Genomic DNA, 13855 nt, shown 5'->3' with positions numbered 1-13855 from the left:
ATGACTGTAATATAGATTATATGTGCCAGAGTTTTCCAGGGCATTTACATCTTAAATCATCCTGCCCCTTGCTCAGACCAGATGTTCTCATTTGTCTTGGTGAGTATGGTCACATTCCCACTGAGGAATCCTTTATAATCAAATCTCTTTTAATGTATGAAACTGGTATGATTTCTCATGCTTTACTTAGGCGAATTTATAAAAGTTTATATTCCCACGAAACTGCCTAACCATGCTGCTTTGTGATGTGTAAATTTAGCAACTATGTAAGACAAAGATACATTTATTGATTATTTTAAGTGTTCTCAACAATTTTATAAACACAATGTTAGACACAGAAAATGAACAAAAATAAAGATATAAAGATAAATACTGCAGTATAGATTATCCTTGCTCTGAAGATGTATAACTTCTAAAAAAGATAATGAAAACCATCTCAGGTACCCATTAATAATGAGTGTGTGTATGAAACGTGCTAGTATTTACTACAAAAAAAATGCATAGTCTTATAAGTAAAACCGTACAAATAGTTTAAAAAGTATTTAACCTTGTGTTGAATCAATCAAAGATCCTACTTTAATACTTGATATAGAATATATAGCGTTGGAAAAATCATCTAGAAATTAAAATCTAGATGCTGTTTAATCTATAATTCATAAATATTTCTTTTTATGATTTATTTTAGATTGACTGGGCAATCTCATGCATGCATACAGAAACTGGATAAAGTACAAAATTAAACAGTTCTTTTAACATAGCTTTAGAAGAATTGCATTAAGACTAGTGACAATTCATGCAGTTGGTTCGAAGGTAAATCACCACTCTGTTGGCTTTAGGTAGTAATAGGATGGGCAAACACAAAGATTTTTCTTCATGAAAGAAAATATGTTCCAGTTATAGTCATACTTGATGAGTTGCTTCTGAAAGAAAAGTAACAAGAGAAAAGTAAATTGATAGTTGTAGAGACAACAATGTATTCACTCGAAATTGTATTTGGACAGACTTTTATATAGTGAGAACTCCCCTTAGGACATTTTGCTACATTTTAAAAAGTCAATAAGATTCCATATTCTACAAGTATTCATCACCCTTGCAAAACAGTGGCCAGCTTATTTTAATCACGCTTTGTTGATTCATTTAATGGAAAAACATCCACCATTTCAAACTGCAGATAATCAAATCCCTTGTGTTAAGTGACTAGCAGCATCCCTAGTAGAACATGTCACTGTATGCAAGGAACAGAAAGTAAAGTGTTCTTGCCTGAGAGAGGTAGCATCATGAAGCATTGCCGACGAATTGTCAACATTATCAGTTTTAAAACTCAATAACGATTGTAATTTTCGACACTTGAAAAGCATCTTTGGTTTTTGCTACCCCCTGGGAAACAAAAACTGATTTATTGCTGGCCAGAGGTCCTAGCTTGCTTCAAACATGGTCCAGACAGAAATGATTAATGTTTCCTTCCAAATTAATTTCAAGCTGTCTAACTTAGCTATTTCCATTTTCCCCTAAGTAAACAGCAGATCTGAATTTTCTATTACAAACAGCAATAACTCAGCCTTGCTTTAGGTTATCCTATTTCCTCTCTAATCTATACATGTGATCCTGTAACATCACATGCATTTCTCCTCTTACAAAATATCAAGCCTTTTATACTCACTCAATATCAAACAGTATTAAGAGCAAAAACGAGATTCCCTTGAGCCATTTGATTTTAATAACCCTAACATGTGCACACATGAGGTAAGAGGCATCATTGCTGAATGCATCAAAATCAGGCTTGCCCACAGAGAATTTTGAACTCAAATAATTAGGATAATATCTTTGCAGAGCAAAAGGTGGAAGTGAATGAAAAGCACAAGGAACAAGGCAAGTTTGGAGGATGTCATTTGTCACGCTATCTTGTTTTTCATGCATTTATTTTAGTATACGTCTGCATTGACACATGATGCAATACTGGTCATAGCAGAAGCCTTTCGATACCTGAGGAGGCAGCGAGTGGATGTATCCCGCAGAGGCAGCGCTGGAGACTGCTTAGCAAATCCTGCTGTGCCCTGGAGCCAAGGAATTGATATCGAGAGAGCTCTGAAAATGGTAAGGACAATTGCTTGTTCAGGAGGATGGGACTTAGAAAGACACAAAAAAGGAAGACCTCAGTCCTAAAGAAACAGCATCTCAGGCTGTGCAGAAAAGATATGTGTGGATAGTCACCCAAATCTAGAATTCCACCAATAGAAAGTTCTGCTGTGAAGTTTGAAAAAAAATAAATTTAGGGCAAATAAATCTTTGGTTCTATGCTTTGGTACATGGTAAATGAAACTTGGTATCCTCCAAAATTATAGATTGAATTAATAAGTAGCTTCAAAATAACATATCTTCTACAAATATGACATTTCCTATGAAGATATGTGATTTTTTTTTTATAAAATGATCTTAACTTCAAGATAGGCATTACAAAGGACAGAAGCATTCTTGGGCTCATCAGACAAATTAGGAGTCTGAATGAACTGTGAAACTGAGCCAGTGTGATAGTATTTCTGTTGTCAACAAGAACACTTATTCTATTCTGCATGGTAGACTGCAGGAACATGGTGCATTTCTAGACCTACTTAAGAGGCTTTTGCCCAGTGCCACAAAGAAAAAGCCTAAAGAAAAGTACAAGGAATCAATGGATAGATGATCAAATAGGTCACTTGTTTTTAGCATTTACTGGGTAGGAGATCATTTAAGGCTTCAAGCAGTGTCCTTTGAACAGATTCCATTATTTACACTAGGAGCAATATCACCCATTCATTGCAGCTTTCCAAGCAAGAGCTCTTTCCTGAATATTTAACTTTATGCCTGCCACATGTCCCTGCATGCATTAAAATGAGCCTCCAAGAGTACAAGAATCTCTTCTTTCCAACTAATTATCTTGATGTTTGGGACATCCAAATGAACAAAGAGATAGGTCATCCTAAGATAATTCTGTGCACAACTCAGAAAGGAAGAATCGCAAACAGCCTCATATCGTACACCATTTTGTGTCATTGGCTCTCTTACTGCTGTCTTAATTTGCCAAGTTGGATACATTCAGTCCAAAGTGGTTAGTAGCCACTGCGTCTCTCTCCAAGAAAGAGATATGAGCCATTCTCATACCGTGTAGACTTTTATGTCAGTGTGTCAATTCCCTAACAGATGCCCTGAGTGTAGTTTTATGGAAGCAGCGGTGCATGATTTTGAAGAGCAGCTAATTAAATTCCACCTTCCTAGCAGTTACAAGATTTGTATTGTCAGGTGGAACATAATGATGAGTGAAATATAAAACTGCCTTAGAGTGAATCAAAATGAGTTTTCATCAACAAAACCTCATGGGCAAAAGCCAGCATTTCTAATTGATTGGCCATTCATAACATAAACCACCACTTCCCCAAGTAGAAATGTGGCCACCAGAAATAAAAATAAGAAACCAACTTGGCTATAAATTAATAGGACCAACCGTCCTGTCACAAAGAAAAATTTCTGGATGTTTAACTCACTGATAAGTTCAAGGGACAGGCCAAATAAGCCACCTTCCTTCCCAGGCCTTAATGGCCAATCATCTGACCACAGGGCTCCTTCAATTCTTTTTAAAGACCAACTAATTTCTATTCTAGAAAGCAATGGCATTTCCAAAAAAATATGGTCCCTCAGAGTAGTGCTATTCAAAATGACTGAAAATAAGCCTGATTTTATTACATTTTTTAAAAACTCCTTTTTACTGAAGTTCATTAAAAATGAGATTGCATGATGTACCAGCATCCTTCCTTGTGACTAGTGTATTTTTGTTTCTCAATAAATCATTTTCTTAGGAGGCAGAGGCAGGCGGATTTCTGAGTTCGAGGCCAGCCTGGTCTACAGAATGAGTTCCAGAACAGCCAGGGCTACACAGAGAAACCTTGTCTTGAAAAAAAAAAAAACAGAACAAAAAAAATTAAAAAATAAATAAATAAATCATTTTCTTCCTCCAAAGAAATCTGGAAACCAAACCACTGTTTTTAGATAGAGGCAAGTATGGAGCCTGTTTAAATACATATATAGCCATGCCATCCATTCTACACTTAGTGAGATATAGACTATTAAAATGATAGTTAAATAACATTAAGGCTGTTTGGATTAAGGAGGGATTCTAGATGAGGTAGTGGGAAGCTGTCATTCACATTCAATACTAGTCTATATCCCTAAAAGTAGACTTCACTTAGAGTGGTGGTCCACTTCTATTCCTACTCACTGAAGACTTTGCATCATGAGGGCTGGCATCTTTAGGACACCTGTTGATTGCCCAATTCATAAATCAAGTTCAGGTAACCTGGGTCTTTTGGAATGTCTAATTCTTAATGAGACTTGAAGGCCTGAATAAGATGTACAGCAATGAAAGATTTCTATGCAATTGTCTCAGTTCAAACAGACATCACAACATGCATCAGTTTCATCCTACTGAATAATGTATCAATAAAGGTCCCATTTCTATACCTAGAACTATCATCTCATGTGGTCTGCAAGCTTAGTGTTTACGGTTTTTGGCTTGGATGGCATTGCCATATCAAAGCAGTTCCATGGTCTCCTACTGGTACTCAAAAATCTACTTCTTTTAAAAACTATTCCCAAAGCTTTGATATCAATTTTCCCCTTGGCAGTATAATCCCATTACTGCCCCTGACTTGTTTGCTAGCTTGTCATTTTCAATAAATGAAGGGAAAGATATTTTGTCAGCTTATTCTAAAACAACAACAACAAACCAGATTATTTTTCTTTAAAGTCTCTGACCCTTACTCAGGAAGTGAAACATCCAGATTGACTGACAGTCTGTATTTGATAGTTCTAAACTGTAGAGCAGAAAAGAAAATCTGTCAGTAGATGTGGCCTTTTGATTTCATATGACCAGGAACCCTGGTGGTGTAGGTACGCTCTGAATTTGGCATCCCAAAACAGAAATGGAGCTCCAGCACTTCTGTCTCTGTTATGGAGCATCCCACGTTCATGATTCCCTGAGGTTCACAAATTTTTATCAGTCTTTGAACTATCTCTCCATGGCATCCATACCCTCTACTACCTGTCTGTACATTGGCACATAGTTTAAATAAGGGGGAAAGGCTGCTTCTCTCATGGTAGAAGTTCATAAATGTGCAACCCTCTCAAAAAATAGCTAAATTCACTTTGCTTGGTAATTAATTCAGATTGGAGCTGGAAAGAAGATTTCCTGGGTTAAGGTGCGTGAGGCATAAACTTGATGACTTGAGGTAAATCTGAAGATCTCACAGGGGAAGAAATGAATCACCTCCTGAAGATTGTCTGCTGACCCCCATATACACTGTAGCACACATATACCTGCATTTACATATATTCGTATCATACACACAGACTAATAAACAAATAATTACAAACAGTAACATAGTTAAACTGCACTGTGATGCTTACTACATGCTAGGCATTACTTGGAACTCATTTAATCAACTAAATAGTTTTGAGAAATAGGTACTTCTAGGATTCCCCATTTCACAGATTAAGATTACTGAGTCATGCTGTAGAAACCAGATTATTTTCAAATATTGGAAATATGAAGATTAGACACAATGATGTCTCACAAGAAATTCATAATGCAGAATAATACATTAACCTATTCCAGCCTAAAGTATATTCTTATATATTCTTAAGAAGGGACTACTAGAAATGTTCAACTTGTTGAAACACTGGTTAGAGACATCTCACTACATTATACAGGTAACCATTTCTAATACCTACTTAAAGTTTCATAACTTAAAAGCATACCAAGAACATGTTGTTAATAAAGTTCTGTGAAGACTTGATCTGCTAGATAGAATTCAATGACCCAAAATGAAAATCCTCAAAGATTTCATCCTGGAGACCTAGAGTCGACAATGTAAAAGCTAGTTTAACTTTTCGTCTTTTGCCTTTTTACTAGGTGCAAGTACAAGGAATGACTGGAAACATCCAATTTGATACATATGGACGTAGGACAAATTATACCATTGATGTGTATGAAATGAAAGTCTCGGGCTCTCGAAAAGTAAGTAGCCAACACAGATAATAAGAGAAATGTCTCTCCAAAGGTGGGAAATATACAAAGACATCCCCCACTTTGGTGTTTCTTTCTCTCTATCGGATAAACCTTTAGAATATAAACTATCTTGCATCATATCTACCAGCTACTAACTGGCTTTTGACTCCTATATATCAGCTTTCTGCAACTACAAACAATTGTCTGCTGTAAAGATTTAATGATAGAAAAAGCAGTCATGACACAGCAGGCTCAAGTGTTTTGCAGAATTATCAGTAAAGGTAAAGTGAGGAAAGGAATCCTCAAGATGAATAGCAAGCATACCTCCATGTGTGTATCCTTTTTGTCCTGAAGGCAGTAAAAACACAGAAACAGGGTATCAATCCTTGTAAATCTCAAGCTCCTTAAAATCCACTTAGTATTTCTTGAGAGAAAAATGGGCAATCGCATCAAATGTCTGTTCCTTCTAGGCTGGTTACTGGAATGAGTATGAAAGGTTTGTGCCCTTCTCAGATCAACAAATCAGCAATGACAGCTCATCCTCAGAGAACAGGACCATCGTAGTAACTACCATTCTGGTAAGTGTGGGCATACAGTAGGGAGGCTTTCTGAACAGCATTCCTAAAAGTATTATTCAGTTCTAAGTATTTAGAACAGGTCTAAAAATATTATTCAGCCAGTTTTGAGTTTAAGCATGCAGAAGTTCTAACACAACAGCTGCTCAGAAACCCTCAAGCTCCTCTCTGTGATGAACAAAATGTCGTTATACACAATGGGATTTTATTCATCCATAAAGAAATATTATATAATTTGTGGGAAAGTTTTCAGAACTTGAAAATATTATACTAAGTAGTACAACAAGGCTCAGAAAAAACAATTACTACATGCTCTCTCTCTCTCATATTCAGATGCTAATTTCCAGTTGTCAAATATAGGAGTAAGTATGAGTAAAGACCGAGAAATTCAATTGCAGACCCATGAGAGCAAAGAGATATTAATGGGGGGATTAATGGGGTGGGGGACATTGATCACATGTGTTATCAACACGAAAGTAAAAATATTGTGGACAAAATCATCCAAAGTGGTTGATGCAAGTGTGGAGGGAAAAGAAGAGGTGGATAATCAGCCAGACTGAAGTATGTGTGAAGATTCTACAAGAAAATCAAAAGGAAGAAAAGAAAAGAGGGATGGAGGGAATGGCTCAGTGGATAAAAGTGCTTGCCACCAAGCCTAATGATCTGAATTTGATGACCAGGCAAAGGAAAGAACTGATCCCTGCAAGTTGTCCCTCCTCTACATAAGTAACATGGCTCATTTGCAATATACTCAGAAAGGAAAGACAGAGAACAAGAGAGGGACGAATGAATGAGGAACAATTTTACACATCATTGTCCTCTTACACTTCTCCCCTAAAAGAATGGTGCTTCACCATGATATGAAGTCTAATTCTTCATTGTCTAGGGTTGTTGTGTGCAAATAGAAAATCAGTTAATGTTCTAATATCGAATCTAACATTCCTTTGCATAACTGTGCAAGTCACAATTTTTCTAATCCTCAGATTTTTATTTTTGCAATTTGTAGAATGGAAATAAATAATAATAACCTCTTACCTGTGCCTTAGGACCATTTCAAGACACAATTAGTTATATAGAAGTATTCCACAAAATACAATACACTATAGACATGTGATGGGGTAATGTCATTTCCAAATGATTTTCCAAAAGCTGTCTTTTTTTTTTTAATGAAATGTGTTCCTCAGGTAAAAACAAGTATGGCATTTAAACAGCACATACCAACTTCTCTTCTTCACTTTATCCTAAGAACTGTATATAGCCCTCAGATGGAAAAAAGAGCCAGTCAAACATTCTAGCTTCACAAGGACTGTAGTGATTCCCTATGGCCTGCCTCAGCTAGCTGTAGCCCCTACCTAATACATCCTAAGAAATCAAAGGCAAATCCTCTTTATATACCGAAGGAGATAGTACTTTCCAATTCAACTACATCAAAAGCCTTTACTGGTAGAAACTAGTCCTGCTTTCAAATTCTGGGGGAAAAAAATTTAAATGTTTCTCTACGTCATTAAATCACCAGTTAGGGGCTCCAAGGAGTACATGGCTCCATGAATAGTTGATTGAGGCTCCCTTCCTTATTAAGTCACAATTTCATTTCCATACACCAAGCCTCAATAGGAACAGAGAGGAAAGTGTCTTCCTATTACATTTACCGCATCTTGGAAAAAAATGGATGAGTAATCTTTTGTTCATTTTTTCTGGTCTCTAAGGAATCACCATATGTAATGTATAAAAAGAATCATGAGCAACTGGAAGGAAATGAGCGCTATGAAGGCTATTGTGTCGATTTAGCCTATGAAATAGCCAAACACGTAAGAATCAAATACAAATTGTCCATTGTCGGTGATGGGAAATATGGCGCAAGGGATCCAGAGACTAAAATATGGAATGGCATGGTTGGGGAACTTGTCTATGGAGTAAGTATTTTCACTTTCACTGTTATCTATTTCTATGCTTTTCAGTTAACAAAAAATGAAAGGATTTAGTGTTCAGTCTCAAGATTATCAGATTTCAGAGGTTTTATGAGTCTATAAAAACAAATAGTTTCTCATGTTGTTGAGGTCAGGAAAGGGAGACTATCAGTAGCATCCTTTGAACAATAAGGTTATTTTACAAAAAGAAAAATAAAATTGAAGGACTGTACTTCGCCACATTAAGCATAATCTGCCCTCTATTTAGAGTCTATTCCTTATCCCTTCTGTGTTTCACTGAATCAGGTACCAGAACCACCTACTCATGTAGTTCCTTAACAGTATCGCCAGCTTACTTCACTGGTCCCCTTGTGTCTAATGAACCAGTCTTTCAAATCTAAATGCACTCTTCATCCCAACCATCAACATTATTACCTTAGTTAAGACTTTTTACCATCTGTCTATCACTTAGCTGTATCCCTACCTCTAGTTTTACATCAGCAAATCAGATCTACATTATTGCAATTCCCTTTCTTAAGACTACAGTGGTATTGTCACAGCTCCTTGGTGACTACATTTTAAGTGGTTTTGGTCTCAGGGAAGATCAGATCTTAGGCAGAACAATGAAGTATATGAAGATAGGTACAATTGGCCATCAGAACTGCTCATTTCATAAACCAATCTCTAGTGAACCAAAGTTCAGATCTAAATATCAGAAGATATTTAGTCTTACTAAACAAGAATCACTTGCTGTGATTGGTACCCATCTAGACAACAGATATTGAGAAGATAAATGAACTGGATGTATGTGTGCTGAGAAAGTCACAGTTGGTAAGAAGAAAACACCCATGTTTCTGTTGGATGGAGGATTACGAAAATGACTCCAGTGGTAGCCAGCACAAATAGGGTGTCACTCAAGCAGAAAAGACTACTGGGGTCACTTAATATGTTTTTAGAATAGGCTTTTAGAAACCAGCATAAAGGAAGAAGCTTATTTCTAAAAATGAGGACACAGAATGGGAACTAAAGCTTAAAATGAGGCTGGGCCCCAGGTATCAAAACTGGGACACTGTCCTCTTGCCAGACAAACAGCACAGTAACTTGAACCCCCGCCTCCATCTGTGGGGCTGGAGCCAATCACCACCTGCCTTAGGTCAAGGTTGGCCCTGGGAACTGGGGCAGGACTGAGTTGCAGATGAGATGCAAGTGAACTGAGAGACGAAAAAGAGATTTTCCACTTCCAGAGAGGGACAGACAACTCAGTTGGTTTCTGAGGACCCTAAGCCACTCTCAACCATTTGGACATGACACTAGCCTCTCACTTTCCAGGTGACAATGTTTTCTTTTTCTTGTCCCTAATCTCCCCAACACTCAAAAGATATTGTCTTGCCTATAGCTCTCCCTGCATTTAGTACATTACATAAGGAAAATTCACTCTTTGCCCTAATGAATCAATATCTGTATACAATAATGATTGACAAAGATTCATTAAAGTTAGCTCATGGTGGGAAAAATAAGGCAATATTTTTGTTATTATTAGCTAGCACTTATAGAGTGTTCACTGGCTGCTACCTACTGTGCTAAGTACTTTACAGGCATTCTGTACCTTAATCTTCACAACATGCCTTTTAAGAATTTCCATTAGTAACCTCATTGTATATGTGAGACTATTTAAGCTAAGAATTGAAGTCACATTCCAAAGACCAAACATCCTACAGGGCCCATCTTAGTTGTTCAGGCTGCTAGAAGAAAGTGTATTAGACCAGTGGCTTACAAACAACAGATATTGATTTCTCACGACTCTGGAGGTTGTGATGTTCATGATCAAAGATTTAATTGTCTTGTAATGATGAACTTTCTAGCTCATAAATTGTACCTACTTGTTGCATCCTCATATTAGGGAAGGGGCAATTAGTCTCCGAAGTCTCTTATATAAGAGCACTAATCCTATTTATGAGGGTTCTGCTTCATAGAGTAACCACTTCCTAAATAACCCATTTCCTAATAACATTACTTTACAGATGACAATTTTAACATATAAAGAGAGGCACACACATTCTGACCTTAACAACAACACAGTCCCTTGGATCTATGAGGTTCATGTGCTTTTAATTAGTTCACCATACTATTCAATAGAAAGAGTTGTTTTGGGCCCATTCCATCTGGAATAATATTTGAAATTTATTATAAAAGGTTTTTGGTGCCTTGGCCATTCTTGAGAGAAGTTATCGATGCTTTAGTAACATGGCAAGAAATTGAGGTGTAAATTAATACTGCTCCAGTTATCTGATGTGATCTAGTCCATCAGTTCACCAGCCCATCGAAATGGAATGGTCAGAGCCCTGTAGTATCTTCAAAGAAACCTAGCACAGTCTGGAAATAGATCCATGCCCTCCTAGCATTGAGCAAGATGTCAGGCATGGTGATATAGGATAAGAGATTTCCTGACATTGTTCAGATGAAGTGTTGCACTCTCGTGGTGTTTGGTTTCTCCTCTGGGATGTTCTCCTTGCTGCATGATTTAATCTCTACACATCCCTTTCTTTTCCTACTTCATCTATTTGTAACTGAGGGAACTTGAGAAATACAGAGTGCTTTGTTTAGTAATTCAGACCTCATCTCCTCAATTTTGAAAAGGTGAGATTTCTGAAGCAACCTTTCTCTCATTCTCCTGCTGCTCTGGGAAGAGCTTTCCTCTCTGCCTGGGAAGGCTCTTAAAGGCGCATCCTCTCCCCTCTCCTGACCTAGAAGAAGTCTCTGATGTTTTCTAAGCTGAATAATACAAAGTGATTCTGGACAACTGACAGCAAACCAATTCACTGAAGTAGACTGTCAAACTACACTTTCCTCTAAAATCTAGGAATAGAAAAACTAGACTTTTCTGCCGTGCTAGGAGCAAGAGCTTGCTGTCAGAGAGGAGGATAGCATAAGCTAAATGTACCCTCATCTTCATGGAGAAGTTTTAATCTTTTGCCATTAGAAACTTTTCAATATCTCTGTACATGATAGAAATGGTGGGGGTGATGAAAACACAGGCTTACATTTCTGGCAGTTCTGACCTCTTGTGGTTTGTAAGTTGGTTCAGAAAAAGAAGGTGGAAAAAAGTGTCTGATGATTTCCCAGAGTGCTTAATAGACAAAAAGATGGAGAACAGGAAAACTATGACTTGCATTTAGCAGGAAAACTACACAGATAAGCACGGCTTCATCTTCCTACTATAGCCTCCTATGCCTTTTGTATGTACTATGGATCAGAGCAGGAAAACGATAAAGGAAGGCAGAGCTGTAGAAAACTTTGCCAAAGACATTTCTGTATTTGTGATGAAGTTTCAAGAAAAAAAAAAGTCAAAAGGAATTAAGTTCTGTAAAGAATAAAGAAGTTAATTAGTCTCTTTTCAGAAGATTCCTGAATTTTTTTTCCTCTAAAGAAATTCAAATCAAAGTTGATGTTGGGGCACCTTGTATCTCTAAGAAGATTATTTTTGAAACAAACGTCAGCAGCATACAATGTTCCCCATTATGTAAGCCCTTCAGAACATTGTGGTCTTGAAGCTGTCCACCTGCTTTTAGCAATTTTGATTTAGAGCTGGATTTCTGTAACACTGCCACATAGTAATCATTCCGGCTCAAATGGCTCGCACACCACCAGTTTTTACTGCTCCCAAATAGCAAGTGTTTTAAGAGGGCGTTTTAAAAGAACATTTGTGGCTATCAGGATTCTTAAATATTCTTTAGCCAAACATCTAATTCATTTTCACAGATGACTAGGAGATCCACCAGGGCCCAAATATTAGCATTGCCCATTGAGTAAACCAAGAAATTGAAGCTTGCAGAAGCACAAGAGAAACAGCAATTTCTCAAGGAGAAGGGGTGGTGGCAAAAATCAAATTTTGACAATAGCACAAAAATCACACTTTGGCAACTCGAATACCAGTATGCCTGGTCTAGTGCTCTGTCCACTGGTTTACATTGACTCAGCTCACTAAGCTTCTCAGCTTATGGGAATCTTGATATTATTGCAGTCAGATATGTCATTTCTTCACGGCTTCAGGGTAAAAGGTTTGCATTCTAGCTGGATTATGAGCAATTCCATCTAAGATACTCATTATATTTCTATGTACCCTCTAGGGCAATGCAATACTAATCTCTAGTAATCTCTTGAAATATTTAAAAATATAATGTAAATAGCTGGAAGGTTCTGTTCTCAGAAAAGATATATGACCTAACAAGGTTTATTTTTAAAAAAAGAAAGAAAGAAAGAAAGAAAGAAAGAAAGAAAGAGAAAATGAAGAAAAGGCAAGAAATGGGCTAGAAGGAAATTGAAGCCCCAGTTATGAAGAGGATGCCTCCCAGTGGGCCACTGCCACATTCTTTATGTTCTTAGCACCTAGAATTAAGAATAAAGATGACGTGGGATTGCTTTGGGAAAGGCCAGGAACGATATCATCCAGATTGGTTCTTCTGACTTGGAAAATAGCAGAAAGCTCAGGAATGAAGATAAGATTGGTATATGTGGATTCCAAGTCATGGTCCTTGGGTGTCCCAGTCTCTCCCTCCCAGGAGAAATGGCAACTCAGCAGATACTACTTACAATCACATTTCGTTGCCTATAAGAAATTACCTTAGATTGTCACTATCCTAAGACACATTTCTTTTCCATTAACAAAGGCAGAGAGTCAATCTGTCCTCCCAGTTAAAAGTGGAGAAGCAAGGATCCAGTATCAGATGCTATGCATTCATTGCTGATCTTCAGGTGATTACACTGGGCTCTGGCAGAAAGGACTGATGGTTTGATAAAAGTGCTCCTCTACTGAATGGACACATAGACTCCAGGGAAAAGCATTAATGATACATGAAAGTCTTCTATTCTGAGCATAGGGTTGGGGAAATATTCCCAACCAAATTTAGCATCGCAGGGCCTTCATCCAGCTCCCGGGATGACCGTTTATCTTCAGTGAGTCTTTAAATCCCTCAGCTCCCCAAGGACAAGGAGTTCAAATCAATAGACCCATACTGATACATCTGTTCTGGATAAAGAAATGAGGGAATCCTGTTGTGACTCTGCTTGTTGCTGCCCTGATTTAAATAGTCCTCATCCCTTTCTCCAGATCTTAACAATGGCAGACAACAAACATCTCATAGAGTACAGCCAATAAAGCAGTTTAATCCGTTTCCTAACACACAGCCATTGTGTTCCTATTGTCCATCTTCTGCTTCACTCTTTTTTTCTAACACATTAAATTTTCTGGAGGAAATGCCTGCTGAGGGCCACTAGAGCTTTAGGCTTGATGCAGGGAGCAGGGAGCAGGGAGCAGGGAGCAGGGAGCAGGGAGCAGG

At 37.6% G+C, this 13855-nt stretch overlaps 1 protein-coding gene across 4 annotated transcripts in view; it reads left to right on the top strand.

Moving 5' to 3' along the window:
* Window positions 1–13855, top strand: part of Gria3 (glutamate ionotropic receptor AMPA type subunit 3) — a 254584-nt gene that overhangs the window by 168740 nt on the left and 71989 nt on the right. For all 4 annotated transcript variants that reach the window (XR_003714207.1, XM_028787867.1, XM_028788498.1 and 1 more), the window contains 4 exons: window positions 1927–2094; window positions 5942–6046; window positions 6508–6615; window positions 8319–8525. Coding sequence is in view for 3 of the 4 variants with exons in the window: in XM_028787867.1 (XP_028643700.1) it covers window positions 1927–2094; window positions 5942–6046; window positions 6508–6615; window positions 8319–8525 (588 nt within the window). In the remaining variant the exon portion in view is untranslated. The remainder of the gene's footprint in view (window positions 1–1926; window positions 2095–5941; window positions 6047–6507; window positions 6616–8318; window positions 8526–13855) is intronic.

Source organism: Grammomys surdaster, unplaced genomic scaffold, assembly GCF_004785775.1.
Source record: "Grammomys surdaster isolate TR1022 unplaced genomic scaffold, NIH_TR_1.0 60, whole genome shotgun sequence".
Classification (NCBI taxonomy): domain Eukaryota; kingdom Metazoa; phylum Chordata; class Mammalia; order Rodentia; family Muridae; genus Grammomys; species Grammomys surdaster.
The sequence above is the reverse complement of the archived record's forward strand: the minus strand, read 5'-3'. Positions and strand labels throughout refer to the sequence as shown.